Below are 26,851 nucleotides of genomic sequence, written 5' to 3' on the forward strand. Positions count from 1 at the left end.
CTCTTTGTTTTCTCGCGGCTGACTATGATGGACAAATCGATAACTTCTGCGACAGGCTCTCTCGGCGCCCCTACCGACATTCAAAGCAACTCGGAGATTGTGACCTACAACACAGACATCGGATCAAAGCAGCTTCCTCTCATTGACATAGTGAGCGCAATGGCTAGCAAGCTGAATGCATATCATTTTAGACAAGAACGAAAAGACTACGAAGATATCTGGTTCCTTATAAGGACGTACTCTGAACAAGTTTTTGCAATCAGAACACGACTAGACGCAACGCACTGCCAGTATTTTGTTGCATCCCTTGCGGAGAGGGAATCAGAGGAGGCTATTCGAAGTATTAAGTCTATTCTGAATGTAGCTTAGGGATCGAACTCGGAGGACGACAAGTAACGCACACTTCAGAACTGCCATTTTTGTCATCGCGAGTAGTAGTAAACGCTGGAATGATATGAACGTGAACGATGGTGATGGACAGCGCTGGGCAGCCCTTGCGGCACCACAACTGCACGATGAAGGCTGGAAGAGTTTGTTTGTCGGGCCAAAGAACCGAAAAGTATCAACTTCACGAGGCTCTTTTCGTATATTCTATCTTACATGTCCGCTTGTTGTCCGTCTATTGCCCAACGTTGGTGAAGCGCAGGTACTTCTTGACCTCCCTGACATCGCCAAACTTCTTCCTGGCATCCTCAGTGCTGACGCTGGGTGGCACGATGACGTCTTGGCCCTTTTGCCAGTCAATAGGTGTAGCAATGCCCTTCTTGTCTCCTGTCTGCAGGCTGTCGATAACTCTCAGTACCTCCGCAGTGTTCCTGCCCGTGCTTGCGGGGTATGACATTGTGAGGCGGATCTTCTTCGCTGGGTCGATGATGAAAACCGAACGGATCGTGAAGGCAATGCCGCCGTTCTTCTGGAGCGCATCGAGGTCGTCTTGCGAGATCATATCGTAGAGGAAAGCGACGTGGCGGTCGGCATCGGCGATGATGGGAAACTGCACGGTGGTGTTGGAGGTCTCGTTGATGTCGGCAATCCACTGGTCGTGAGAGCTCAGGTCGTTGGCGCTCTACAGCAATGTCAGTAGGCCAATCTTGACCTGTCAATGAGCCGATAGACGCGTACCAAGCCAATCATCTGGACGCCGCGCGCATCGAATTCATCCTTGAGCTTCGCAAAGGCCCCAAGCTCAGTCGTGCACACAGGTGTGAAGTCGGCAGGGTGGCTGAAGAGGATAGTCCACTTGTTGTCCAAGAACTTGTGGAAGTCCTACTTGAAGTCAGCATGCGTTGCGCAGCATTCGTCGGAGAAGCTTACCATGTCGCCATGGGTGGTCTTCGCCTGGAAGTTAGGCGCTGCGCGTAGTCAGTACCGTTGATCTGAGATATACTCCAAACACTACATACCAATGGATCCCAGCCTCAGTCGTGGCTGCTCAGCTGGAAGCGCGATTCCGCGACGGAGTAGCGGGGCAGCAGGGCGCTGTACCCTCAGGGCAGGACGCGCCGAAGCGCGCAGAGCTCGAGAAGCTGCACGAGGGAAGAATGAAGCCATTGTGAGGTTTTCAGAATACGATCAGGTATCTGAGATGTGTTCTGGAGCTTTGGAGGGTGGTTCACGGCGGCAACGTCGATTAGTAAAACGGGGACTTTTCGACATGGCGTCATGTCGAATCAAAAAGCCCCGCCGGTCCGAAATCGGCCGTCTCTACCTCTTCGTGCAGTGATAATTCCAACACCGCGGAGGCATTCTGTCGGACATCCATCGCAAGCATCTGGAGTACGAATTGATGTTGCGCGCGGACAGCAGCAACGACCCTGCCACGCGTGTGCCACGCGACGGTATCCAACATGACGTCAGCGTGCGTGCATTAGCACCAGCGAAGCCACCGACCACATCTCACACATTTCCATTTACTTTCCCATCCTTGATGGTTATGCCCAACTCATCCTCTGAAGCCAGCATAATTGGAACAGTGAAACCCTTCCACGAACGGGCGGGAACCCTGTCGCCTTCTCCCTCTTCCTTCTCCAGCTCACCACACCACCATGTGCAACCCTTTGGACGCATCCGAACTATATATCGGCCATCCTCAAGGCTTCGGAGCGTGCGTCCAATATCGAATGAACTGACTAATGGGATTCCAGGTTTCAAAGTGACCAACTCATCCATCTTGGCTCTCAGGTCGGTTTTCGCATGCCGCAATTGGCAGATGCTGGTCTGTTGCCTGTGCATCATTTTACCAGTCGCGGCATTGACGATGAGAAAACTTGATGTGGGCAGACGATTCATCTCTGACTGATCAATGACCCTGCGGCGACCGTCGAGGGTATTCGTTTCGGTAGCTGAAGGACCCCATGGGACGAGGAACTTCTGCTGGCCCCGTGACTGTACGGTCACAGTCTCGGAGCCACTATTAACGACAGTGATTTCCAACGATATATCATTGACGAGACACATGCTCGTCACTAGTCGCGGTGGAAACTTTAGGTCATCGACGACCTTGAAAGCTGCATTACCGTGGCGCCAGCTGTTGACTAGTCTCACTTCCTCGCCATCTCCGTCGCTGTCGGCAAAATCCTCTTGGTTACTGTATGTCCATTTCTTGACTCCAAGGTCGCGACTTGCGAGTCTTATTTTGTATCTCTTTCCCGGCTTCAAAACTGACGCTAACACGCCCTGGAGATCAATAGCGCATAGATATACCGTGATATCATGTCTCCAGATCTTTGTTCGATGAACCCGGGACGGAACTGAAATGCAACCTCGATTGTTCGCATCAACCTCTCCAAGCGAGCTTACATCCACTTCAACCCATTGCGTAGCTTCCCCGGGGCGTTCTTCATACAGGGTTAGCAGGCCATGCGCCAGTGCGTAAGGCACATCGAAGACTGAACCGACCGTGTCAATAAGTATTGATCGAGGGTCTGTATCAGACTTTTGTAACCGACAAAGACCAAACACTACACTGAATGGTAGCTTCCCTGATGCGTCGAAGACGTTGTAGCGGCTGTGGAGCTGAACGTGAATCGGGAATTTGGTCATTGCGGTTCGTACGTGAGAAGAACAGAAGAACCTGTGGATACACTGGGAAATAAGAGTGAAGGGCTTTCTTGAAGATGAATCACCTTGCAGGTTTCATTCGCGTTCCTATAGGTCTTGAGCATAAGCACGAGATAAACACTCGTTGTTGCCTGCCGTCGCAGACATGCCACGCGAGTGCCCCACTCCGAATCTCGAACATGACGTCATCCCGCATTGTCGAACCCCGAGCTTTCCACATGAAACTTGGTCGATGTGGCTGGGGATCAGGGCCACGCGCCTCGCAGCGGAGAAACAAGAATTGAAAAGCCGTTGAAGGCCCAGCCCCGCGCGCCGAAGACGTTGTGTTCACACTCGAATCGTCTTCGGCAGCGCTTGCCTAGCTACACTCGCTTCTACATCGCCCGATATGTCCATAACGTCCTTCGACAACAAGCCCGGAACAGGCGGCTTCCTCAAATTCAACTCCGGTCCGCCGCGCATATATCTCACCTGCGCACTCCCGGCACCAGAGAAAGCGCTGCTGTCCTGGCGCGAAGAAGGCTACGACGCGCAATACCTGCCATACGACACCAACACGCAAAACCAAGCAGCCTACATCCGGTCCCTCAAAGAACTATCCATAAATTTGAACCTGGGCGAGAACTACGCGATTATAGCTTATGGCGATGCAGCGAGTGTCGTGTTGAAGACGGCACAGAAACCGCTGGCGAAATGCTGCGCCATCATAGCGTTCTACCCAAGCGTGTTACCAAGCCCAAAGACCATGTACCCAAATTCGCATCAGTTGCAAGTCCACATAGCGGGACTCAGCCAGTCTAGCCCAAGACCAGATATGTGCGAGTGGAAGCTGTATCGGTACGAGAAGTGTGCCACGGGATTTGCGGATCCATCTTCGCGAGCGTATTCGGAGGTAGAAGCGAACCTGGCATGGACAAGAGCGCTAGCATGTATACGGAAAGGATTTGGGAAGAACGTGGATCTTGAACCTATTGCGCTGAGCCACTGGAATGCGAGGTTTGAGGACGACGATCCAGATCGCGCGAGTATGAGTGTGGTGAAGAACATGACGCAGGATAGCCCGCATGTTACGATCTTGCCGACTATGCAGGGAGGTGTGGGAAGGAAGAAGCTTGCGGAGTTTTACGGAGAGTTCTTTGTGCCTAGCCTGGTGGAAGACTTCTCTATACGGTTGGTCTCGAGGACTATGGGTGTCAATCGTATAGTGGACGAGATGGTTGTGTCTTTTACGCATTCGGACGAGGTCGACTGGGTGCTGCCAGGTGTGCCGCCAACGAACAAGCGAGTGGAGATACCCATGGTCAGTATCGTGGCGGTAAGAGGAGACAAGCTGGTTTCGGGGCATATGTATTGGGATCAAGCTTCTGTTCTTGTGCAGGTCGGCTTGCTGGATCCCAGGATGGTTCCGAAGAAGTTGAAGAATGATGGATTGAAGGCGATGCCTGTCGTAGGAGCGGAGGCAGCAAAGCAGTTGGTTGAACCGCAACAGAACCGATACAACAAGCTGCTACAAATGCACGGTCTTATGGACGGTTTGAATGGCAACTAGAGATTATCGCATCTTATTTTCAGCGCGGTGTTCCGGAGTAAGGCTTGGAAGAATCGCTTCATCGAGCCTGGAGAGTCTCCGTAGTCGCTTGATAGATTCTCCAATACTGTTCATCATCAAATTCATCTCCAGATCAGTTCTTGGAATTATCTGTTCTCAACCGATGAAATTGCATGTCGGCAGCTTGTACTCATTGAGTACCCAGTACTTCCGCCTCACACCCTCCCATTCACCCTTATCATCCAAGTTCGGTACAGGGACCGTTTCCCATTCTGTGTCGAAACCAGCCTCGAAGAGATCGAATTCAACGATCTTGTTGTAAACATCGTAGACAATCTGGCGATCTGCTCCCATGCCGTTGAAAAAGCCGAACTTGCCTCCTTCGCCATCGGAACCACCGGCAGGATCGAGGAGCCCGATGACATGTTCTGTGAAGAACTCGCGTAGTGCTTTGTACTCTTCAGCGAAGGTGTCAAAGTAGATCGCGTCGAATAGCTCGCCCTTTTCAACAAGACCTGGTACAATGTCCTGCCAGCGGCCCTCGTGGATGATGACACCCGGCTTCTCGTGCCACCCCTGCTCTTTCATGCGCTTGATGACATCTGGGTGCGCCTCGATGATGTGATGAGCCTTTGGCTTCTTCTCCTGGAAGATACCGTCGATGATACCCATTCCATGACCGACGTTCAGAACGCGAAGCCCTTCTGTTGGTACCAGTAGTTCCGCAGATTTGCGCATAAGCGTTGTCTCCCATTCCATCATGACTCCATTCGAGGAATCGTCCAGTAATCGGTCGCGGTCGAACGTGAGCTTGGAAGAGAGATAATTGGGGTTCTCGGTTGACTCGTCGCCTTGCGCTTCTTCTTGGCTGATATCCACTACCTCGACGCCTTCAGCCACCTCTTCAACCTCATCTTCCTCCTCGTCTTCTTCGTCCGAATCATCGTCTCCAAGAAGCTGGTATTGCTCCATGCGACTCAGCAGCATCTCTGCGCGCACGCCTGCGTCGACACAAAGCTCGTATAGTTCTTTTAGGCCCAATCGATGCGCGATGCATCCCGGTGTTTCGCCATTGGAATCCAAGTCGTTCCATATCGCACCGTTCTCGAAAAGAAATTTGATGGTCTTTACAGCGCTGTCCATTTCGTTCTTCGAATCTTCCGCCCCATCCGCTGCTTCTCCGTTTGTGTTTCCGTTGACTTGCTTTGCGTCATCTTCGTCGGGCTCACAGGCAGCGATTGCGGCGTGCAGAGGCGTAAAACCAGTCTCGGAATCTTGGACGTTCGCGGAAGAGTGGCGCAGAAGGTTGCGGAGCGAGGCGGTGTCGTGGTTTGCGGCGGCGAGCAAGATGCTTTGCGTCTGCAGATCAGTCTGCGTATCGAATTCCGGGTCGTCCATGATTATTTCAGTAGTGTTGGTATTGTGTTCGCAAAGTATCTGGAGGGGCAGTTGAAGGGCCTGGAAATTTACTGAGACGCGAGTCATGCAGGGTCCAGCTGGTGGATGTCGCAGTGTCAGTGATGCTCTCCTCAAAGCCAAAGCGACACAGAATTGCATGAATATATTGGCAATAATCTTGCAACATACACCCGAACTGAGATGCCTCATGATCCATGAGTGATTTTCGCATTGTCGGAAGATGATCCTACTTTGTCCTCTACAACTCATCGATAACACTTGAATCCAACATTTTCTCCAACTCCTCCCTTGGAGTGATCGTCCGGTTGTCTTGCTTCGCTAGATACCCATCCTCTTCCACCAAAAAGTCTATCATCCCATCATCCCACCGTCCACTCCAATTATGGTGCTTCCAAACAGCCTCGACAACCTCCACATCTGCATCAACAGTCTTAGCCACATATTCAAAAACGTTCTTCTCCTTCGGCGTATTCGTGAATACGTCCCGTGTCTTGTCAAGCGCCCTCACAAACTCTACAATGTCCTTGCGCCTCGAGGGATTGTCGAGAGCTTCTGTAGTAGAGAACAGCGCGTAGACTTCTCGGTAGATTGATGCGTTTTGGAAGATGATCGCGTCATCCCCCAAAGCCCTAGCGCCGAGCTCGACAGAAGTTTCCCAAATACCGAACGCATCTAGACTTCCGTTATTGAGAAGATACGGGAGAGTATCGTTTGCACACGGCGTCTTCATGCACCACCACGCATTAACACCTTCGTACTCATGATCCTGCACACCGACACTACTCATCATATTGTGTACGAACACTTCCGCACTCGAACCCAGAAAACTGCCAATCCTCTTGCCCTTCAGATCTTCAAGTTTGTTGATACCCTTCCTTCTATCGGCGACGAGGCGGTACGAAACCTCGCAGATGACGTAGATAAGGCGGATGTTACGGTGATCGACGAATTGTCTAATACTTGGTGTCTCGGCGTTGGCGCTGAGGTCGACGCTTTGGTTGGAAAGGATGTCGGGGACACCATCTGATATGAGAATTGCAGGCGTACTGCCGTTGTAGAAGTTCTCGATGGCGTAGGGCTGAGGCGTCCGCTCTATCCAAAGGGGGTAGGATGCGATTGTAATGCCAGCAACATAGTGAAGTTGAATGATGACAACGGCGAGTAGAAGGAACGATAACATCATGCGTCTTGTAAGCGATGAGCTATCTGATAGTGACAATGGAAGGCAATCTTCGAAACTCGAGCTTATATGTGTCTACTTGCGTCCCGGTTGCTGCGAGAACTCTGTTACGCCGGGTCAATACGAAGTCTTGGAATTCTGCATGCAATTACAGCATCCCGATCGATGACGTCGAAGCAGGGATCAGTGCATTGAAGTGGTTACCCATATAGGATTATTGCAGGGTACATCGCCCCATCTTGGCATTCTACACATAGGCTGTCAAATTGGGGCGTAAAAGAGACGCACGATACTCAAAGCGACGCGGAACAGTCTTGAAGATCTGCTGCATACCACGGTTAGACTGTTGGAGATAAGCTTGCTACTAGAATGCGTTTTAGCAGATGCAGTATGAACGCATGATGAGACAGAAAGCACGTCAGAGGAAAGAACAAAGACATAAAAGCTTCCCATGTCTGATCGGGTCGCTAATGAGATGGAATTCAGATTTGGCTTTCGCCATGCCTACCTATCGTAACGCCGTAGTACCAACATTGCCGGATCGGGTGCGCATTGTACGCATCTGTAGAAGAATGCCAAGGTACGTTTATTCGTTGTACAGTAGCCTTAGTGAGACTGTATCCAGCCCAACATTTGACCGAAAGCTTGGGCTTGTGACTGCTTGATCTTGGCATCCTCATAGTCTCCGTATACAGCAAAACCATGAGGTACGCCCTCGAATACCTGGATCTCATGCTCGACTTTGTTCGTCTCCATGGCTCTGCGACCAGGTGTCAATGCGTCTTCTTCGGAGAACATGGGGTCATCTTTGACAGCGGCAATGTAGACGGGCGATTTGACAGCCTCGAGATCCTCCTTGTATGTCATGGTTGGGTGCGCAACAGCGCCGGCCCTGAGAACGGGCTCTTTCTTGACCGTGCCTTGCTCTACATCTTTCTGGGTTTCTTGGCCCCAGGCAACACTGTCAGGCAGCTCGGATGCCAACATCAGGATGTACTTGGCGCCGAAACAGTAGCCGATGCCATAGATTCCTCCACCGTTGGCAACAGCATCGGCGTACTCTTCCTTTGCACTTTCCACAACCTTGTGAAGTAGCGGAAGGACCTTTTCGGGAGTATGCCGAGCGAGCCACATGTCAATCATGAATGACTTGATGCCCTCCGCGGTCCTCAGCTTGACCGATTCTAGCCATGATGCTTCCTTGGGTATCTCTGTCATATCAACAGTATTCGGCGCTGGGTCGTTGTCGAACTGATCGGGCATGACGACAAGGTAGCCTTCCGAAGCGTACTTGTCAGCCTGCAGCTGGTTGTTTGTAGACTTGACGCCAGTGCCGCCTGTCAGCATAAGCAGGAGCTTCGAGGGCGAGTGTGGGTAGTCGGCCGGTTTCGCGATGTAGCATTCGACGCCGCCTAGCTTTGTGAGGTCGCCGGTGGGTTTCTCGCCGGAAGGTGTTGGACGATCTGTGGTGCAGTGTTCCTGGATAATCAGTATATGGCAGTAAGAGCTGGAGCACTAGATGCAGGGTTCCACAACACATTCAAGGTGTCTTGAGCAACAGAAATTTGGGCATGCATATGCAGCTTCCCATGACAATGACTTGACTTACACCCATGCTTGGCCCTTCTTGCGCTCTGGTGTCTCCGGGGAAGACGCTCTCCGCTGCTGCCTCTTGAGGTTGCTCTTGAGGCTTCTCCTGCGCATCACTCTCGGGCGCGCGCGTAGCAATGTCGTTGTCCGCCATGATGTCTGTAGATTGTGTAGTGTTGAAAGTCGATATACGCGAAAGCTGGTATGAGTGAGCTGCAGCTGGCTGTGAAGGGTCCAAGCCAATTACGTAGCCCCGCACAGCCCCAGAGCCACTTGGACGCGTGGATGCGGTTAGAGCGGGGCCACTGAGTCACGTGTCGAGACGCGTCGACGCGCTTTCTCATCTTCGACGTGTGCCCGCCACCGACACACGCCATCTCAACACCACGCAAACACACGCATCACAGTCACGATGGCAGAGGGAGCAATTACGCAAGGCGCTATTCAGTGAGTATTGGCATGCTGAAGAATTCTATGTCGCACTCTGACACCGCCTAGGAGCATCTTCCAGCCCAGCGGCTGCTTCGTAGAAAATCCCGTCCTGCAATGCGTGCAGATCAAGACCATGGAGCCTAAGGCGGGCGAGGCGAACCCAGTACAGCGCTTCCGTGTTGTCTTGAGCGACATTCGCAACTTCATACAGACTATGATCGCGACAAGTAAGTCAAGCGCAGGCACCATACGGACGTAGCTAATCGTGTGCAGCCGCCAACGACATTGTCACTTCTGGTCAGCTTAAGAAGGGCTCAATAGTTCGCCTCCTCAAGTACAACCCTCAGCGTGTCAAGGATAAGAAGTACGTATTTTCTTCCCTTACAAGTGTTCTGCCCTAACAATTGCCAGCATCCTGATCATCATGGAACTGGAGGTCCTGTCCCAATACGGCGAACTCGACAAGATCGGACAGCCCGAAGCTCTCGACACCAAGGCCGCTGAGGCACAACCCGCAGCCATCTCAGGCAACAACTTCTACGGATCGAAGCCCGCGCCTGCCCCTCAACAACAGCAGCGATCCCTCCCTACTCATCAGAGCAATCCCGGTACTTCCTCGCATCCCAACCTCTACCCTATCGAGTCTCTCTCGCCATATGCACACAAGTGGACTATCCGCGCACGATGCACAGCCAAGAGCGATATGAAAGAATGGCACAACCAGAAGGGAACGGGCAAGCTGTTCAGCGTAAACCTGCTCGATGACACTGGCGAGATCCGAGCCACGGCTTTTACCGAAATCGCTGATAAGCTTTACCCCGTCTTCGAGGTGGGCACCGTATACTACATTTCAGCACCCTGCCGAGTCACGCTCGCGAAGAAGCAATTCTCCAACCTGCCCAATGACTACGAACTGCAATTCGAACGCGATACCGAAGTTGAGAAGGCGGAGGACCAGGAGAACAAACCACAGATACGATTCAATTTCACCAAGATTGGTGACCTGAATACCATCGAGAAGGACGCAACGGTCGATACTATCGGTGTTTTGAAGGAGGTCGCAGAGGTTACTACGATAACATCGAAGAACACCAACAAGGACTACAGCAAGCGAGAGTTGACACTAGCCGATGACAGCCAGACGTCTGTCAGACTTACCATCTGGGGCAAAGCTGCCGAGAGCTTCGAAGCGCCGCTGGAATCAATCATTGCATTCAAGGGAGCCAAGGTCTCTGACTTTGGCGGACGAAGCCTGAGTTTGCTGAGCTCTGGCACTATGATGGTAGATCCAGACATTGATGAGGCTCACAAGCTGCAAGGATGGTTCAACGCTGCTGGACAGACTGCGACATTTTCTACACACCAGAACTTGACCTCAGCTTCAGGCGGTTCCAAGAACGAAGTCAAGCCCATCTCGGCAGTCATCGAGGAGGAAGCATACCTCCAAGACACACCCACATGGCTAAGCCTCCGAGCATCTGTCTTGTATGTCAAGAATACTACCATTGCATACCCCGCGTGCTCGACGCAAGGTTGCAACAAGAAGGTCATTGAGGAGAACCCCGGTGCCTGGTGGTGCGAGAAGTGCCAGGCTACCTTCCCTGAACCTCAATACCGCTACGTGCTGAGCGTCAACGTTGGCGACCACACCGGCACGCTGTGGCTGAGCTGTTTCGATGAAGCTGGACAAGACATTGTCGGCATGTCGGCAAACGATGCCATGAAGATCAAGATGGATGACGATGAGAATAACACGCAGAACTTCATGAATGTCATGCAAGAGGCTACATGCAAGACGTTCAACTTCAGGGTGCGGGCGAAGATGGAGACATACCAGGACCAGCCAAAGTAAGTGTAGTGGACGTCGTAGTTTGATATCTGCTAATATTTTGCAGACCGCGTTACCAGGTTCAGAACTTGAACAAGCTCAACTACGCCGCGGAGGCCAACAAGCTGGCTCAGCTCATCAAGCAGTACAACATCGACGACGACACCTTGTTCGTAAACTGAAGTAGGCCATGTCTCTTCCCAGCAGCTGCATCGCGTGCGGTAGTATTCAGCAATGTACATGAGAGCTTCAAATGATGGATGTTAGATAGATGCACACGACGGTACGCGCGGACAAGCGCACAAACGAAGCAAGTTGTACCATACCATTATGAGTTTATTGCCGCGGCCTATGTTGTCCGACCCCACCATAGCTCAAGCTCAATGACTAGCTGCCCCTCAAACGTCATTACCAATCATTTCCGTAGCTACCGGAATGGCCTCGGAACAGACCACCACTTTCCTTATGAATTTCTGACACTCTGACATTCTGACAATCTCTCTGACAACCCCTTACTAATTGCAAAGCGCCACCTTTCTACATTTCAATCTACTCGTCTTCATTTTCAGCGGCCAACAAACCCCATCGACTATTACAATGAGCGACACGATGCGCGCAGTAGGTGTGTACCGACATTATTGTACTTTGAAACGCCGAATTCGCTAACTTTGCGAAGATATCAAAGATGGCAAAGGCCCAATCGAGAACCTCCACATCACCGACATCCCCAAGCCGAAGCTCGGAAAGTCGCAAGCGCTCGTCAAGATCAAGGCTTTTGGTCTGAATCGCATGGACCTATTGCAACGTGAAGGAATGTACCCAGTACCCCCTGGTGCTTCGAAGATTCTTGGTGTAGAGTTCTCGGGTACAATCGCAGAGTTGAGCGCAGAGGGTGGAGGTAAGGAGGGCTTCAAGGTGGGCGACGAAGTCTTTGGCCTAGCATATGGAGGAGCGTATGCCGAGTACATTGCTGTGTCAACACATATGCTGGTGCGGAAACCAAAGGAGTTGACTTGGGAGCAATGCGCGGGTATTCCTGAGGTAAGTCAATGCTTTCTCGTAGCGTCCAGCGCACCGTAAATTATCGTTTTGCTAACCAATCCTCGCAGACTTGGATCACAGCAACCCAAGCCATGTACCTCGTCGGTCAATTCGCTGCCGGCAAAACCATCCTTTGGCACGCAGCCGCCTCATCAGTCTCGATCGCCGGTATCCAACTCTCCCTCGCCGACAACGCTTCCGCCGTCTACGCAACCGCCCGTCAAGACGCCAAATGCGACTTCGCCGTCAAAGAACTCGGTGCAACCGCTGCATTCAACACAACATCTCAGAACTGGGCGGAAGAAGTCATGAAGGCTACAGACAACAAGGGCGTAGACATCATCGTCGACTTCATTGGTGCATCCTACTTCCAAGCAAACCTTGACGCTATCGCTAAAGATGGTGTTATCGTCAATCTGGGCTTCATGGGAGGAACCAAGGTGCCAGAGGGTACGGATATTAGTGCGTTCATTAGGAAGAGGTGTACCTTTGTTGGAAGCAGTCTGCGATCGAGAGACGAGGAGTATCAGGGCAAGCTCAGGGATCAGCTTGTGGAGCATGCGTTGCCTAAGATGACGGATGGCAGTTTCAAGCTGTTTGTAGAGAAGGTATTGCCGTGGGAGAAGGTGCAGGATGCGCACAGGCTGTTGGAGGAGAACAAGACTAAGGGCAAGGTCATTTGTACTATCGATTAGGAGGTAGTCTGATGTGTAAGGGTATTGTAAGATCACGAGAGATAAGCCAATAACCTCAAGTCTAATCACAACATTCAACAACAAGATATAGGAGAACTTGAACCACGTCTCTAGTACACGTTGACTATTGCTTCTGATGCCGCCATAAGGCTATATCAGTTTAGAGTTCCTTGTAGACCCCACCCCACATTGATGTTCGAATGTCAACTCCCCAACCAAAAAATCCAACCTTCACAACCCTATGCCATCAACACCACAACACCGAAGACGCTGCTAGAGCAAAAAGACGACGTTGGCCAGATTCGAACTGACGCTCCCGAAGGAACAAGATTTCTAGTCTTGCGCGATAACCACTCCGCCACAACGCCCCAGAAAATGAATATGCGATGCCTGTGTGATTCGAACACACGCTCCCGAAGGAACTGGCTAACTTCCCTCAATACAGAGGACTAGCAGGCCAGCGCGTTAACCACCTTTTGACTGTTAGGGCTTGAAACTATCAAAGGTAATGAGGAAATGCTTACTCCGCCAAAGCACCCGAGCAATTGGTTGGTTGCTAATTGATGAAGAAATCCGGATTTGGTATGTTCATATCCTCAAGGGCTAAATGCCGACGTTTGAGGTCGCGAAAAGGAATTTTGAGTGGATCTGGTGGAGGAGAGCTAAAGATGTTGAGTTGCGGCGACAGGAAGGTGGGACGTGTTCGTGGGGCTGGAAGTTTGACGGGTAATCGGGCGGTAAGTGCGGGGACGTTGAGCTGAATTTGGACTTAGCAACTTCCAACATCTCTTGCCATCACCCCATCATTATTCGACAATAGACTTTCGAGGAATGCACAGCTCCGATGATTCCTGAAACACGAATGCTGGTTCATTGAGTATGTTGCTTTCCATACCTAGGTACGTATTCTAAGGTGATGGTTGTTAGCCTAAGCTGTCGGCAAGCAGCAGACCAAAAGGGGGAAGATCGTGTATAAAGTGGATGGACGACCTTGGGAGTATAGCCACGTACCTATATACTTGAGCCTTGCGGAACAGCTCACTGCTGACCAGTCAAACTAGTGACCCCTCAACCTCGCACTAACTGACTGACGACCTTGGAGAACCGGCGTCAACAATGCTGTCCACGGACGAATTCGCTACGTCTCTTGCCATCCGACCTCATGCCTTCGCTTCCGCTTCGAAAGCCCCCACTCGCTCGACGAAATCGACCCTTCTCTTGTCGAGCTGACGAGTTGCCTGATCGATAGTTCGCAAGACAGACTCAACGCAAGTACCACCTGACTTCTGGACCTTGTCGTACCTGGTTTCCATCTCTTTCACTTCTTCCACCAACGTGGCTATGTGTCTGCCCAAAATCTTCAACGCTATCTCGAAGCCAAGCTCCCGAGTATCTGGACCTCTCAAACAGCCGATCGCTGATAGCATTCGTTTGGCATCTGCTGGCGCATAACCCACGATTTGGCTTCTTACCCATTTCAAGAACTCGAATGTGTCCACAGGAGGAACCTCTGGCTGTGTGGGCATCGGTTCACCTCTCAGATCTGCAAGTCTTCCCCTACGAAACGTTGGTGATGGGGCCCTTTTCGATGCTGGCTGTATGGCCATTGGTGGACCTCTTAGATCTGCAATTCTTCCCCCACAAAACGTTGGTGATGGGGCCCTTTTCGATACTCGAGCTGCATCATCACCAGTGCGTTTACGCTTCAAATTCCTCGCATCTGTAGACGCCGAAGGATGCAGACGTTTCGAGTTGGTGTTTTCGCAGTGGGAAGAGCTGGGGTGGATGCTGTCCGTGGACGGGGGCTTTGGAATCGCGATTTGAATATGTCCTGGGAAGTTGCCGTCGGTGAGCTCCAGCTCGTACAGTGTGAAGTTGGCATCCGGCTGTACAGTTCCGGGACTCTCTCGCCACGCCATCGCTTTGCCAGCACCAGGATCAGCGCTGTTCTGATCGGTATTCATCTCTTTCCGAAGTGCAAGTCGCAGAGGATGTGGCGAGGTGGTTTAAAGACAGGCAGTAAGAAAAGGGTGGAAAGAGCTTAAATGGTCCTGGTAGCGTTGACTCTGCCTTCACCTTTTCTCTTCTCTCACCTTCACCTACGAAACAGGCAGTCGCATCGGCCTTGGCGCTTCCAACAGGGTCCAGAGGAACCCTTGACTGACCTAATGCTCATTTCAACAAAACTTAACATACGCACAGTGTGCGTGTCTCCCTGGAGCTAGCAATACTATGGAAGTTCACCCTACCAGCACTGAGATAGTGTGTTCGCGCAGTTCAATTTGTTTCTACGCGGTCGGTGGAGCGCAGTTCGCGTGCGTGACGCGCCGTCTCGCCAAGATCACAACGCGTCGCGAAACAAGTTTCTTCATCCCACCACCCTTCACTCGCACTACGATGCCTAGACAGTATAAGATGGCGCGTAAGAAGCCAACCCAAGTCGCCCTGGCCCGCAAGACGCAGGACATTCGGTCTTTCTTTCCGCGATCACAGGCTTTGCCGCCCTCAACCAACCCCATCTAGGTGCTCTGACTGACCTGGTAACTCACTCAACCGAAGCAACGCCTACCCCAATCACTGGAGGAGCGCCCACCTCACCGGGTCCGTTTCTGTTTCAAAAGCTAGCTACTCCGACTGGTCTAGCGCCTCACTCAATTACCTCGCCTGTATCACATGCCATGGTGAACGATAGGACGCCAGTCGCCACTAATGTTCTCGTGGCAGGCGGCTCTACGCGATGCTCGCGCTAGTCTGACCGAGCGGGACGTCATCACTATCTATGGCAACTCCGAGTCGATGCCCGGCGCGCGGAGGACTGATGAACCAGGACCACTTCAGAGACTTATACTACCACGGTCACAAGATCGACCGAATGAGACGTCTACAATACAGTCAACCACCCAGAGCTCGGAGGGAGCGCCTCTTGTTTTACCCCAAGCACGCAGCTTATGCGTCAATCCGAGCAGGTCCAACCGTTGCGGCGGCTACATACAATCAGCTCCAAGTCTTCAAAGATGGCAAGAGGAAGCGAGGAGAAAGCGATTGACTCTTGAGGATCATATAGGACGTAAGACAATGCATCCGCAAGTGCGACAAGACGAGGCAAGCTGCGATATCAATCAACTGAAAATCGACGGTGACGTCTACAACCACGGCGAGGAAGCTGGTACTCGCAAGGAGCGACTCCTTTTAGACAGGAGGCATAGCGTGTACACGTCAGCTCGTGCGGGACACACAGTTGTGGTGGCAAGCTACAGCCAGCTACAACACCTGAAAGATACCGAGAGTGCGCGCGGGCAACGGCACAAGCTCTTTCTCCGCATCATTCTTGATGAGGCTCAATGCATCCGTGGATGTGATCGGACTCGCCAAGGAAAAATCCTGATGTCGTTTGACGCCTACTTCAAGGCTGTCTTCACAGGTTCGTCTGTTGTTGACACTATCCTGGACTTTGATGGGTACTTGGCTTTCCTGGAGTTCGTCGGATGGGGATGGGTCGCCGACCTAAACTCAACCCACAGCACTGACAAGGTTCGAGAGTCGCGGTATGACCAGTTCAATGAGAGCTTGGCGACTGGCGTCAACAACCGCTCTGAGCCCCTCGAGGATTGGCACAGCGACTGCAGCTCGGTGGACGAGCTAGATGCTCAACAAATTAAGGAGTCCATCGAAGACGGGTGGCAGTGCTCGCACTGGCCTGCGCTCATAAGATACAACGGTGATCGTCCACAAAGCCTGGATCGCAATGACAGGAAGAAGATCGACGGCAAGACTATCGTGAAGGATGTTTCACCTCCGGTTCAGGAGAGCCCCAACGATAGGTACTATTCCAGGGTCTCGAATAGTAACAAGTACTACTCGATCGCTTCTTCTAGGCACTACATCACACTGTCGTTAAGGACCGCTCTGAGTCGATCGGGGGTTGGAAGAGCGACTACAACTCGATGGATGGTCTTGGCGACATGGAGATCAGGACAGAGATATCGTACGGCCGGTAGTGCGCGTACTAGACCGCGCTGCTGAAGGACCACCGCGACCAACCTTCAAGCCTCGACCGAAAATCCCACCAGAAAGTGGATGGCCAATTGATACTGGTAGACATACCAGCACCGTTCCCAGAAAACCCATACGACAACTACCATCCGGCCAACCTTGACAGCTTGAAGTGCTGTTCAACAGCAGCCTTCTGTTACTACATTGGAAGGCATATCAAGAAGGCCGTCATGGATGAAGTGGATGTAAAGATCGTCGCCACACGCGTCCAGAAGATCCTTGCGATGATGGTCCTGTCAAGAAATCTTTTCAGTAATAATGTTGCAGAGACCAGTGAGAACATGAATCTTGTTTTTGGTTCATGCTTTCGTGATATAGGTATCGAGGAGCCTACAATCCCTCAATTCATTTGTCCAGCAAAGTTATCAAGCAGCTGCGAGAAGACACTAGCTTTACTAATGGTTTGATCACTGTGATTGTACATACCTGGAAGCCTACAATTTACCAAGAAGATACCGGGTGTCAATGTATAAACAATGCGGTGGAATACACACCATCTACAGTTGTCTGACAATTTGATGGCGACATCTTGGGTAGCTACATGGAAGCGTACGGCCGCCCCAAAAAAGCCCAGAAAAGCAGTGCACATAAGCCCCAGCTCCAATTTCTCCAAACTATCGGTGCTCTGCACCCACATTGGGTTCTCATGGATCGAATGTCAGCATGGACAATTCGCGCGATGCGAAAGGAGGGTCTCCGTCTTCTCACCGCCAGAATGAAGAAAGCTGGAGCCTCGAACCCGGAAGATAAGAACCGCCCACTGGAAAGGGATGAAACGATCCCGTGTCAGTTCTTGTGGGGAAGCCCTGACTATCGCTGACGATTTGGCGGCCTACAACGAGCGAGAAGACAGATACCAGCGTGAGTTTGCCGAGCACTTCGAAGCGGTCTCGTTGGCAAAGAGCGCGAAGGTGAAGGACTCCAAGACGGACTTAGCAAAGATCGGATCCAAGTTCGCAAAGCTGTCGGTGCTGTGCACGCACATCGGTTTCTCCGGGCTCGACAAGATGTCGACGGCGGCCATTCGTGCGCAGCGGCACGAGATTCTCCCTCTTCTCACCGCGAGGATGAAGACAGCTGGAGCCTTGAACCCAGAGGATATAGATCGCCCGCTGGATAGCGACGAAGAGGTTCTACGGCAATTCTTGTGGGGCTCGCCCAGGATGAAGTACTTGCTTTGGGAAATCCAGCGGGTGATCTTTGGTAACACCAAAGTCGCCAGCCACCGAAAGATCTTCGCAACCTTCCAATTCCCCAGATCCGCTGAGATGTTCCTGAAGCTTGTGGAGTTCCTTGGAATTTGTGCGGTCCTCCTGGACACCAACATGCCTCCGGAGGAGCGTCACAAGAATATCCGGGCCTTCGACGAAGAGGACATGCCGCAAATCCTCATAACAACGTATGCTCTCAACATCGCTGGCCATGACGCTCAACATCGTTGTGCTACCGTCGTGCATGTTGAGCCGGCGTTCAACTGGGCTACAGAGCATCAGGCGGCCTCATGAGTCTATCGCCTTGGACAAGAAGAAGAGGTCGAAATTGTGCGCTTGTTCACCGAAGGAACTTACCAGGAGCTGCATGAGGCGGGCATGATCAAGAAAGCCAACTCCATGTTTGCCGCTTTTGGTGAGCTGCAATCTGCAAGTGAGAGCCTCGAGGACCGGGAGAATATGACGACAGAGGAGATCGCGAAAGGTGCATTCGGCATAGTCCGGGATCGAGTGCGGGGCCGCGACGACAAAGACGTGCAATCAGCCAAGGAGGACGCCATCACCAAGGCGAAAGGCAAGGCGAGAGTACCGTAAGAATAGGTTGGCTCTGATCGTGCGACTGTTGATTGAAGGTATCTACTATTGACAGGAATGCCTTTGGAGAGGGGATAGCTTTCGGAGAACTTACAAGTGACACGCATGAGCTAGCTGGAAGGCTACGTTGCAACATGAATAGCGATGACTAAGGCTAATACGTGCACTAGAAAGCTACAACTGGAGTTGCTGGGGTATCAGCTGTACAACAAGGGATAGCTAGGAAGCTACTATGCAGTGCACATTGGTATAACTAATTGTTAAAGCTGAGCGGGGAGACTACAATAGCTATCGTTAAGATGAATTCTAAAACTAAACAATGACTAGGAGATAACATATCCCGTTGGCGGTGATGGCGCGTGCCCACGTTGTGCGACTGTTGAATACGTAAAGCCATCATTGAAAGGGCTTGGTACGGCACTTCATGAGAGTCGGCCAGTGGAGGCCGCAGATCTGATGGCGTTTGTGGACGTCTCCTAACCGCTGCTTACCTGATCACAATGCATCCTCGCTCCTCCTGGCCGAAGAGACTCAATAATCTCGGCGTCGTCACCGAGCTGCACTCTCAGAACCATCTTGGACCTGGCAACGTCTTCGAACAAAGGGTTTGACGTAGTCTACCACGTGCCCGTCTAGACCCTGAAGGATGAAGCGCAAATACGTCTTTCATCCGCTTTTTGTAGAATATCGTGTATGCTCAACCTTTTATTGTATTTATCGGGATGAGTGCCATTAACGCCCATGTCGCTGTCTCGTATATGCGAAACCGTAGCAAGAGACGTGCTAGTCTTCTACCTCCTTCTCGCCGACTATTGTAGCGAGACCTTATCAACTGATGTCGTCCGAGGTTTCCTCGCCATATGACAGAGTACATGCTCTGCCGGTGTGACAATCAAACAGATATATGGTCGGAAAACGAACAGGTAACGAGGGTCTCGTGACTTTGTAAGGTCGCAAATATCAGGTATTGCGTAGTCGTGATGTGGCATGATCGATGTTGTGCTCATGCTGATTCGAAAAAGCTAGTCATTACGCCAGTAGGAACCACGGGCGATTTCTTTGGGCCACGTTTTGACTTCTTGAGCACGCGTTGCGGGTCGCCGTTCCGCCCGATCAAGCGACCGTTGTGTGCTTGACCGTAGTCTTTCCAGTCCTGGCAAGCCTTCCAGGCCGCCAGTAGATTCTTGACGCCGTCATCGACCGCCGTGTCTGTGGAAAATCCCACAAGAAGGTCATGGGCTTGAAGAGCCCATAGTAAAAGCCGGAATTGTGCTGGGGGAAGTAGGCTATGTCCATGCCATACACCAAATCCGGTGAGCGGATGATGAGCGTGAAAGACTGAGAGCGCTGGAGCCATGGCAGGATGAGGTCTGCCTTGCATGCGAAACTATCCAAGCCGATGGAGGGGAGGAATGGCTTGATCCCGCGAGCGGCGAGTTTGTCCAGGCTTGTATCGATATTTTGAACTTGTATGCGCGAGCATAGTACGACCTTATGGAGGGGTCGATTGTCGTGTGCGCTTGGGAGAATTTGTCCGCTGAAGCGCATGACGTGTGGACGTCATACAATGCAATAAGTGTTCCCGGGACATCCAGGTCGCTACCGTGGCTGTCAACCAACGTGTCGAAGACTTTTCTGGCGAATATCGGTAGGCCTTTTGCCATGTCTTCTTCTCCAGACTTCCATGCTTTCGGTGCGGCACTGGAAGACCTTGCCCCGGCGAGCACGCCTCTCGCTTTGCCAGTTGTTGACTAAGGTATGTATTCAGCCCGATGTACGCCGTCGAACCGCGCGTACTTCGAACTCTCCTTGCCTTTACACCTGGTCTCGTGTGAAGCTAGAAGGTACAGGTCGTACCAAAGCTTTGGGCATTTACTGCATTCATACAGTCCCCTCATGTCGTGGACATGCATGCCAGCATGAGTGTCATACACTCAGATGTCCTCTTGTTTCCTTCGCTGTATTATCGTTTTCGGTGCCCGGCTAGCAAATAGAGGCCGGGCCGGGTGAAGCATTCGCCACTTTGTCGTCTTCTGGGGGCCTCATCCGAGAGACTGGGTGACTGCAAACTCCGACGTTGTCGCCAGGGTGGTTGTTGCCAGTTCCCCGAAGAACTGAAAGTGTCATGTATCCTCCTGCCCCGCTCGTACAAAAGTAACCCGTGCCGCCATGTTCAGTCCCAAATGAGAACGTTCTCCAACACAAGTCATCGCTCATGGACTGCATCATGTCTTGACGTATAACTGCAGCAGGCTTCTCTTCTTGGCTGAGGCAGCCATCTCGCCATCCAAGGAATAAGGGCAGTGATGGCAAAACCGTCTGAGTAACCCAATTCCTGGGGTCAGGCTCTTTTAGTCCAGTTACGGCGCTCCAAGTTTGCAGGGTTAGGTGGTACTCCTTCTGACCAAGCTCCTTGATCTTGTAGATACCGGTGATGAGGTACGCACGGGTACCTTCCAAGGTTGGGTTTCGTCATGGTGCAAATGGAGACGGGTAGACGGGCAAGGTCGCCAAGATGTCTTAGCTGCAGGGATTGATGGCGGATCGAAAGTGGTGGAGGTGGTGGAGGTGATGGGCGTGGTAGGGCTGGTGAGGGTGGTAGAAGTAGTAGAAGCGGCGGAGGTATTGGAAGTGTCAGAGGTGGTACAAGCGCTAGACTGCCCAGGTGAGCACGTACCAGTCAGTTCGCAGTCGCGATGCTTGACGGACCGCGCAAAACCAATTGCGCCGCCACAGGCCGGCGACAACGCTTTGTCTGGCTTTAATCTTCCGATGAGGCACTTGTTCAAAAAGACGTCGGTAAACAAGCGCACAATCTCGACATGTTCTCTTTAGCTGATACGGTACGTGGCCATAGCTCTGTGAGTTCTGTTTAGCACCACCAATCACACACAACAGGCGATTGCCCACGATTATTGCACAGTATGCTGCTGCAACAGCTACGATAATATTTGGATTCAGATCCCGAAGGTAGGTATTTCTGAAATAGGTCAACAATGCCTTTGCAGCTTCCCAAGCGCCGAGACGTGCTCATATGCCGACGATTCCTCTACCCGGCCACACGCGGCGCGAACCCATCCCACTTTCCACTCACCTAGCCAACCCCTTCGGCCCCGCCCATTCGCCCTTGACATGATACTTCCCATAAACCCACGGAAAGAAGTCCTTCTTCAGCCAGTAAAACGCCTTCCGCGGCACTCCCTGATCAATTCCCAGTAGCCCATTGAACGTCTCCTTCGGCACACCCCCATACATAAACTCCGCAAGCAACACCTCCTTCCTCCCTGTCAGCAACGGACAAGACGTGTACCCGTCGTAACTAGCCGTCAGCTTCTTGCCCTCCATCGCTGAGAGTACGTTAGACACCAACACCGGTGCTTCAGCCGTGATGGCAGCCACGGTTTTAGATGTCGGTAAAGAGGACGCGTCGCCTATGGACCAGATGTTGGGGTAAGAAGTGTGTTGCGTTGTAGAATCCGAGACGGAAACGTAGCCTGCTTCGTTGGCGAGAGCGCTAGATTTGATGAACCCCCAAGGCACGTTCTTGGGCGCGACGTGCAGGAAGTCGAAGTGTTTCTTCACAGGGGTGGGGGAATTGGGGGATGTGAAGGTTGCGGTGTTGCCGTTGATGGAAGTAAGGTCGTGTTGGAAGAGACCTTCTACGCCGCGTTCTACGCGGAGCTTTTCGAGCGTTGCTGCGCTGGTGGGGTGTTAGCACATTTCTGCCTCGTTTTCATGCTGGCAGGTAGAGGAGACGACTTACTATTTCGGCACACCGAACATCGTCGGCAACCCCGTCGCAAAAGCGACGTTGATATCCTTCGGATACAGCCCAGCATCCTTCCAGTAATCCAACGCAAGCCACATGATCTTTTGCGGCGCGCCCGCACACTTGACCACACCAGCTGGCTGTGTGAACACCGCCTCACCCTTTTTGAACTTCTTCACATTCTCATACGCCTTATCGCAATACGCATAGTCGTAGATCGTGCTCACCATAGCATCTTTCTCCTCCAACGCCTCCTTCAACCCACTCACACTACCATAGTCAAGCGTGATACCGGGCACAACAACCAGCTGTTCATACCCAATCTTCTCGCCGTTACTGGTCAGGACGTAATTTTCCTCTGGTGCAAAGCTTCCTACAGCGCTGTTGTAGAATTTGAAGCGTGGATCCATGAGCTCTTTCATGGGGCGGCGCAAATCTTCTTTCTTTTTTAGACCGCCGCCTACGAGCGTCCAGCCCGGTTGGTAGTGGTGCCATTGCGCGGGGTCGATGATGGCGATGTCGTCTTGGGAAAAGTTTCCTTTGCGCAGGAGTTGGTGAGAGAGGGATATGCCGGCTGAGCCGCCGCCGATTACGACGATTTTGTGGTTGCGGGTCGTTGTTTGTACTGGTGATACGGTTGCTAGATTGCGGATGGTGTGTTGGAAGGCTGGTCGCGTGATCTTGGCCGCTAGTTGCGATGCGCGGTTTCGGGTTAGTGCGGACATGATGGCTGGGTCTGGCAACTCTCCGCAAGGGCTAGGAAGGTAAAAAGGAAAAGTGGAATGTAAAGACAGACAAGAAGGCTTACACAACGAAGTATGTGGTGCCTCCGGTCTCCGACTAAACATTTCATGCCATGTGGGTCAGCGGCTAGCATATCAGGAACAACCAATGAATGGGGTGGAGATGGGCACTAGCGTGATCACGACATCGTACGACCAGTAAGCCAGCAGTCCAACCAAACACCACAATCACGACGAGGTACGAATGTAAGTATACACAACATAACATTAACTCATTTGAATCATGAAAACTATATAACAGACATCCTATCCCAGCGACTTTTTACAAGCGCGACAATCCAGCAATCTCCCTCGGGGCGTGGTAGTTGGGGACCTTCATGTCGAGGGCGCTGCCGCTGTAGCCCAAGTCCTCACCCGTAAGCACGGCGCACTTCTCGCCGATGAGGAGCGCAGTCGAGTACGTGTTGCAACCGACGTTGTCGGGGCAGATGGACAAGTCGGCGACCTTGAGGCCCTTGACACCGTGGACGTTGAGGCGCTCGTCGAGCACACCGTGCTTGACGATGGAGTTGCCGTTCCTGGGTGCCATGGAGCAGGTACCGAGCGAGTGCCAGGTGGTCTCAACGTGGCCTGTAGTGTGTTAGTGAGATGTCCGACGACTCATGAGTAGGGGAATACATACGCTTGGTCCAGTCCTCAATGTGCTTGATGTCCTCGGTGGAGTACTGCAAGTCCTCCTGAATGTCCTGGCAGCTCGAGCTCAAGAAGTTGGGCTTGGCTGCACGACCCTTCTCGATGGGCATAGTCCAAGATCCGTGCTGGATACCGGCCGTGATGTTACCAGGGAGCGCGTAGGCGTTGGTGGTTTGAAGATCCATATCCTTGGCACGGGCTGGGCTGTCGTAGCCGTAGAAGGGGTGCATGGCCTGCACCTCACCAGCGTAGGCGTCCATACGGCGGGCAGTCTCACGGGACTTGATGTAACCCCAGACCATAGGAGCCATGTCGCGCTTGTCGTTCATGAAGCCAGCGTCGAAGTCGGGGGCCTCGTACGGGTTTGGCGACACAATGTGCGTGGAACCACGAGAGAAGGGATACTCGAGGAAGTGGAACATGGTGAAGAACTTGCCCGGTGGCATGACCATGTGGTCACCGAACCAACCAGCAATAACGGAGTAATGCATGACGGGCTTGTCGGGCTTGTCCTTGAAGTACGAGTCCCAGCCCGAGCGGAACTCCTTGCATGGCCAGCTGTCCATCATGTTGAGTTCTTCCTCAGTCGGTCGGATCTTGACACCAGCCTCGATACCATTGGTGGCGAGTGGGCCAGTGCCGTTGATGTTCCATTGCTGGAAGACCGCCTCCTGGACCTTGGGGTCGCCACGGACGAAGTCGTCGAAAGATTCGACATGAGGCTTAGCGCGGTAGGTGGCGAAGGTCAAGTAATGATCCTGGAAGTTGAGACCAACACCAGGAAGATCGACGAGAGGCTTGACGCCAGCCTTGCGGAGCTTCTCTGGGTCACCGATACCAGAGCGCTGAAGGATGAGAGGAGAGCTCAGAGTACCACCGGAGACGATGATCTGCTTGCGAGCCTTGATGACCCTCGACATCTGCTGTTCGGGGTGGAGAGGCTTGGTCGGAACAACCTTGACGCCAACGGCGCGGTCTCCCTCAAGAATGACCTTCTCAACTTTGTTACTGGTGAGGAGGTGCAGGTTCTGGTGAACAGCGCGGGTGCTGTGGATGTAGCCGTGAGCAGAGTCAGATCGTCGTCCGGTATCGCGGTTGATCCACTTGAGCCAGTGCTCTGCACCGTGGCCAGTGGTCAGGTCCTGGAGATCGTCGGTGGTCGGGATGCCCTGAGATTCGGTGGCACGGAGGAAGTCCTCCTTGATCGGGTATGTGTAGTTACCGAACGAGACCTTGATGGGTCCCTCGAAACCGTGGATGTCGCGGTTGTTGCAGGAACGTTGGTAGGTCTCGTGCTTCTTCATCAAGGGAATGAGCTCCTTGGTGGTCCAACCCTTGGCCTGGAAATCATCGTAGTCGGAAGCGGAGGCACGAGTGTACATCTGATGGGAAGTCAATAACTGCTAATGATAATGTGGATGGGAAGTTCTTACCATGAAGTTGATGGAAGATCCACCTCCGAGGATGTTGGCGACGGGCACAACAGCTCGGCGGCCATCAAGCCACTCCGAGGGACGAGAGTAGTAGAAAGTGGCAGTCTTGCTGTCCAACTTCATGTTCCTCGGGTAGATACCCGGGCGGAAGACCCATGGGTTGTTCAGGTTGTTCTCTCCACCCTCAATCAAGAGGACCTGGAGGTTGTGGTCGAGATTGGCCAGACGTCCAGCAACCACACAACCACAAGAACCACCTCCACACACGATGATGTCGACCTCATCGGGAATCGTCATCTTGAAGGCTGTCGATGAGATAAAGATATAATTAGAAAGGTGTTATTGTTGTATCGTTGACCGCAGGAGACAAGTCAACTGGGCATGATGCTCTTCTCAGTCGAAGGCACGACGTCTCTTTAAACTGTTCAGACCCCGCATCTCCAGGATCTTCGGCTTCAAGGAGGGTCCGTCATCTAGGCTGTGTCACTACGCGCTGTCCATCAGCCGTCAATTCCGATAGCAGCAAGATGCATGCACCGAAGAGGGGACATGTACCATTTGGCCAGCCTCCCCAGCCAAAGAGGCTTAGACGTTGGCTGCGACCATCCATCATGGGACCGCAGGGGTCGCCGTCGAGGCCATTCGAAGGGGAGCGGCATGTTAAACTTGCGGATCCGCAAGGTAGGCTGCGTCTATGCCGGACTTCCACAGGGTAGGTGCGCAAACAATGATTGGTCGGAATGCTCGCGCAAGGGTACATACCGTCCCGACGGTACTGGATAAAGACCGGACTGGGATAGACGCTGCAGTTTTCATGTTTGCTAGTTGGGTGCGGAGAAGCAACATATCCAGTAAGAAGACATGCTCGGTTGCGTACACAGGCCCACTCTTGGGGGTAAGCATTGCGGACCCGAAGCTGAGAGGCCGATGTAGCGTCTCCAGGCGTCGAGCTCCAGCGTATCACGTATAAACAGGAATGAACGAGGCGTTTGAGTGAGCCGCCGTCGGGAAAGCGATAACCGAGATATGAGAATCGTTTATGACGGATGCACAGAGAAGGAATTGATCCGAAATCTTTGCGCGGGCTTTCGCAATGGCCAGACAGGTTCAAGCACTCTATGCTGTGCTTTCCAGAGCTCCAAGTAGCTTCAAGGATGATAGTCCTGGAAGCTCATGCAGCTGCGGCAAGAGGGATTAGCTCGCGTCCCTCTGCGGGGGTCTTGCGGCGCTGACGTCTCATGGTGACTACTGCACCCCACATCCGCATTCTTCCACGAGAGATGCACGGATGTACTGTGGGTGCCTCACGCGCTCGGCGCACTCGTGGTTGACGGAGGTATCAATGGATTGGAGGTTATCATCGGCGTTGATGGCATCCATGGTAAAGTGAGAGTCAGCAAAGACAGGATATCCATCACCATCCTTCCAACTCCACTCCCCCACCCACCCAGTGCCGTAGTCGTTGTGCCTCACGTTGAGAGGAGGTCTGCCCTTGGCGTCGAAGCTAGTGCGAGTAAGTGCGGGGTTAGCTCCGCTTCGAACCACGGAAGAACGGTAAACC

The 26,851-nt window shown here is 52.5% G+C and overlaps 11 protein-coding genes and 1 non-coding gene across 12 annotated transcripts; 4 read left to right on the forward strand and 8 right to left on the reverse strand.

Annotated features, from left to right (window-relative positions):
- Positions 1-619: 619 nt before the first annotated feature.
- On the reverse strand, positions 620-1,551 carry J4E79_001864 (uncharacterized protein; the record flags this gene model as incomplete). Its single annotated transcript, XM_049350769.1, has 4 exons — positions 620-1,066; positions 1,123-1,266; positions 1,315-1,352; positions 1,404-1,551. 4 exons carry the CDS (start codon positions 1,549-1,551, stop codon positions 620-622), a joined length of 777 nt encoding a protein of 258 aa, XP_049214608.1.
- A 345-nt stretch (positions 1,552-1,896) lies between these two features.
- Positions 1,897-2,843, reverse strand: J4E79_001865 (uncharacterized protein; the record flags this gene model as incomplete). Its single annotated transcript, XM_049350770.1, has 2 exons — positions 1,897-2,587; positions 2,800-2,843. The coding sequence occupies 2 exons, from the start codon at positions 2,841-2,843 to the stop codon at positions 1,897-1,899; spliced, it is 735 nt and encodes a 244-aa protein (XP_049214609.1).
- A 605-nt stretch (positions 2,844-3,448) lies between these two features.
- On the forward strand, positions 3,449-4,609 carry J4E79_001866 (uncharacterized protein; the record flags this gene model as incomplete). Its single annotated transcript, XM_049350771.1, has 1 exon — positions 3,449-4,609. The coding sequence occupies one exon, from the start codon at positions 3,449-3,451 to the stop codon at positions 4,607-4,609; it is 1,161 nt and encodes a 386-aa protein (XP_049214610.1).
- A 156-nt stretch (positions 4,610-4,765) lies between these two features.
- On the reverse strand, positions 4,766-6,007 carry J4E79_001867 (uncharacterized protein; the record flags this gene model as incomplete). The annotated part of the gene is made up of 1 exon (XM_049350772.1): positions 4,766-6,007. The coding sequence occupies one exon, from the start codon at positions 6,005-6,007 to the stop codon at positions 4,766-4,768; it is 1,242 nt and encodes a 413-aa protein (XP_049214611.1).
- A 259-nt stretch (positions 6,008-6,266) lies between these two features.
- J4E79_001868 (uncharacterized protein) lies at positions 6,267-7,208 on the reverse strand (the record flags this gene model as incomplete). The annotated part of the gene is made up of 1 exon (XM_049350773.1): positions 6,267-7,208. The coding sequence occupies one exon, from the start codon at positions 7,206-7,208 to the stop codon at positions 6,267-6,269; it is 942 nt and encodes a 313-aa protein (XP_049214612.1).
- Positions 7,209-7,814: 606 nt separating this feature from the next.
- Positions 7,815-8,952, reverse strand: J4E79_001869 (uncharacterized protein; the record flags this gene model as incomplete). Its single annotated transcript, XM_049350774.1, has 2 exons — positions 7,815-8,687; positions 8,818-8,952. The coding sequence occupies 2 exons, from the start codon at positions 8,950-8,952 to the stop codon at positions 7,815-7,817; spliced, it is 1,008 nt and encodes a 335-aa protein (XP_049214613.1).
- Positions 8,953-9,210: 258 nt separating this feature from the next.
- On the forward strand, positions 9,211-11,240 carry J4E79_001870 (uncharacterized protein; the record flags this gene model as incomplete). The annotated part of the gene is made up of 5 exons (XM_049350775.1): positions 9,211-9,245; positions 9,297-9,457; positions 9,504-9,594; positions 9,642-11,078; positions 11,126-11,240. The coding sequence occupies 5 exons, from the start codon at positions 9,211-9,213 to the stop codon at positions 11,238-11,240; spliced, it is 1,839 nt and encodes a 612-aa protein (XP_049214614.1).
- Positions 11,241-11,655: 415 nt separating this feature from the next.
- J4E79_001871 (uncharacterized protein) lies at positions 11,656-12,794 on the forward strand (the record flags this gene model as incomplete). Its single annotated transcript, XM_049350776.1, has 3 exons — positions 11,656-11,680; positions 11,735-12,099; positions 12,168-12,794. 3 exons carry the CDS (start codon positions 11,656-11,658, stop codon positions 12,792-12,794), a joined length of 1,017 nt encoding a protein of 338 aa, XP_049214615.1.
- Positions 12,795-13,081: 287 nt separating this feature from the next.
- Positions 13,082-13,162, reverse strand: J4E79_001872. The gene has a single exon. It is a non-coding gene; the product is annotated as a tRNA-Ser (tRNA).
- Positions 13,163-15,869: 2,707 nt separating this feature from the next.
- On the forward strand, positions 15,870-18,871 carry J4E79_001873 (uncharacterized protein; the record flags this gene model as incomplete). The annotated part of the gene is made up of 4 exons (XM_049350777.1): positions 15,870-16,615; positions 17,638-18,284; positions 18,372-18,648; positions 18,823-18,871. The coding sequence occupies 4 exons, from the start codon at positions 15,870-15,872 to the stop codon at positions 18,869-18,871; spliced, it is 1,719 nt and encodes a 572-aa protein (XP_049214616.1).
- Positions 18,872-21,742: 2,871 nt separating this feature from the next.
- Positions 21,743-23,146, reverse strand: J4E79_001874 (uncharacterized protein; the record flags this gene model as incomplete). Its single annotated transcript, XM_049350778.1, has 2 exons — positions 21,743-22,352; positions 22,416-23,146. 2 exons carry the CDS (start codon positions 23,144-23,146, stop codon positions 21,743-21,745), a joined length of 1,341 nt encoding a protein of 446 aa, XP_049214617.1.
- A 340-nt stretch (positions 23,147-23,486) lies between these two features.
- Positions 23,487-25,587, reverse strand: AOX1_1 (Alternative oxidase, mitochondrial precursor; the record flags this gene model as incomplete). Its single annotated transcript, XM_049350779.1, has 3 exons — positions 23,487-23,794; positions 23,847-25,239; positions 25,291-25,587. The coding sequence occupies 3 exons, from the start codon at positions 25,585-25,587 to the stop codon at positions 23,487-23,489; spliced, it is 1,998 nt and encodes a 665-aa protein (XP_049214618.1).
- Positions 25,588-26,851: the final 1,264 nt, after the last annotated feature.

The sequence above is a fragment of the Alternaria viburni genome, assembly GCF_023758015.1.
Source record: "Alternaria viburni strain BMP 2772 chromosome Unknown scaffold_3, whole genome shotgun sequence".
Taxonomy (NCBI): Eukaryota; Fungi; Ascomycota; class Dothideomycetes; order Pleosporales; family Pleosporaceae; genus Alternaria; species Alternaria viburni.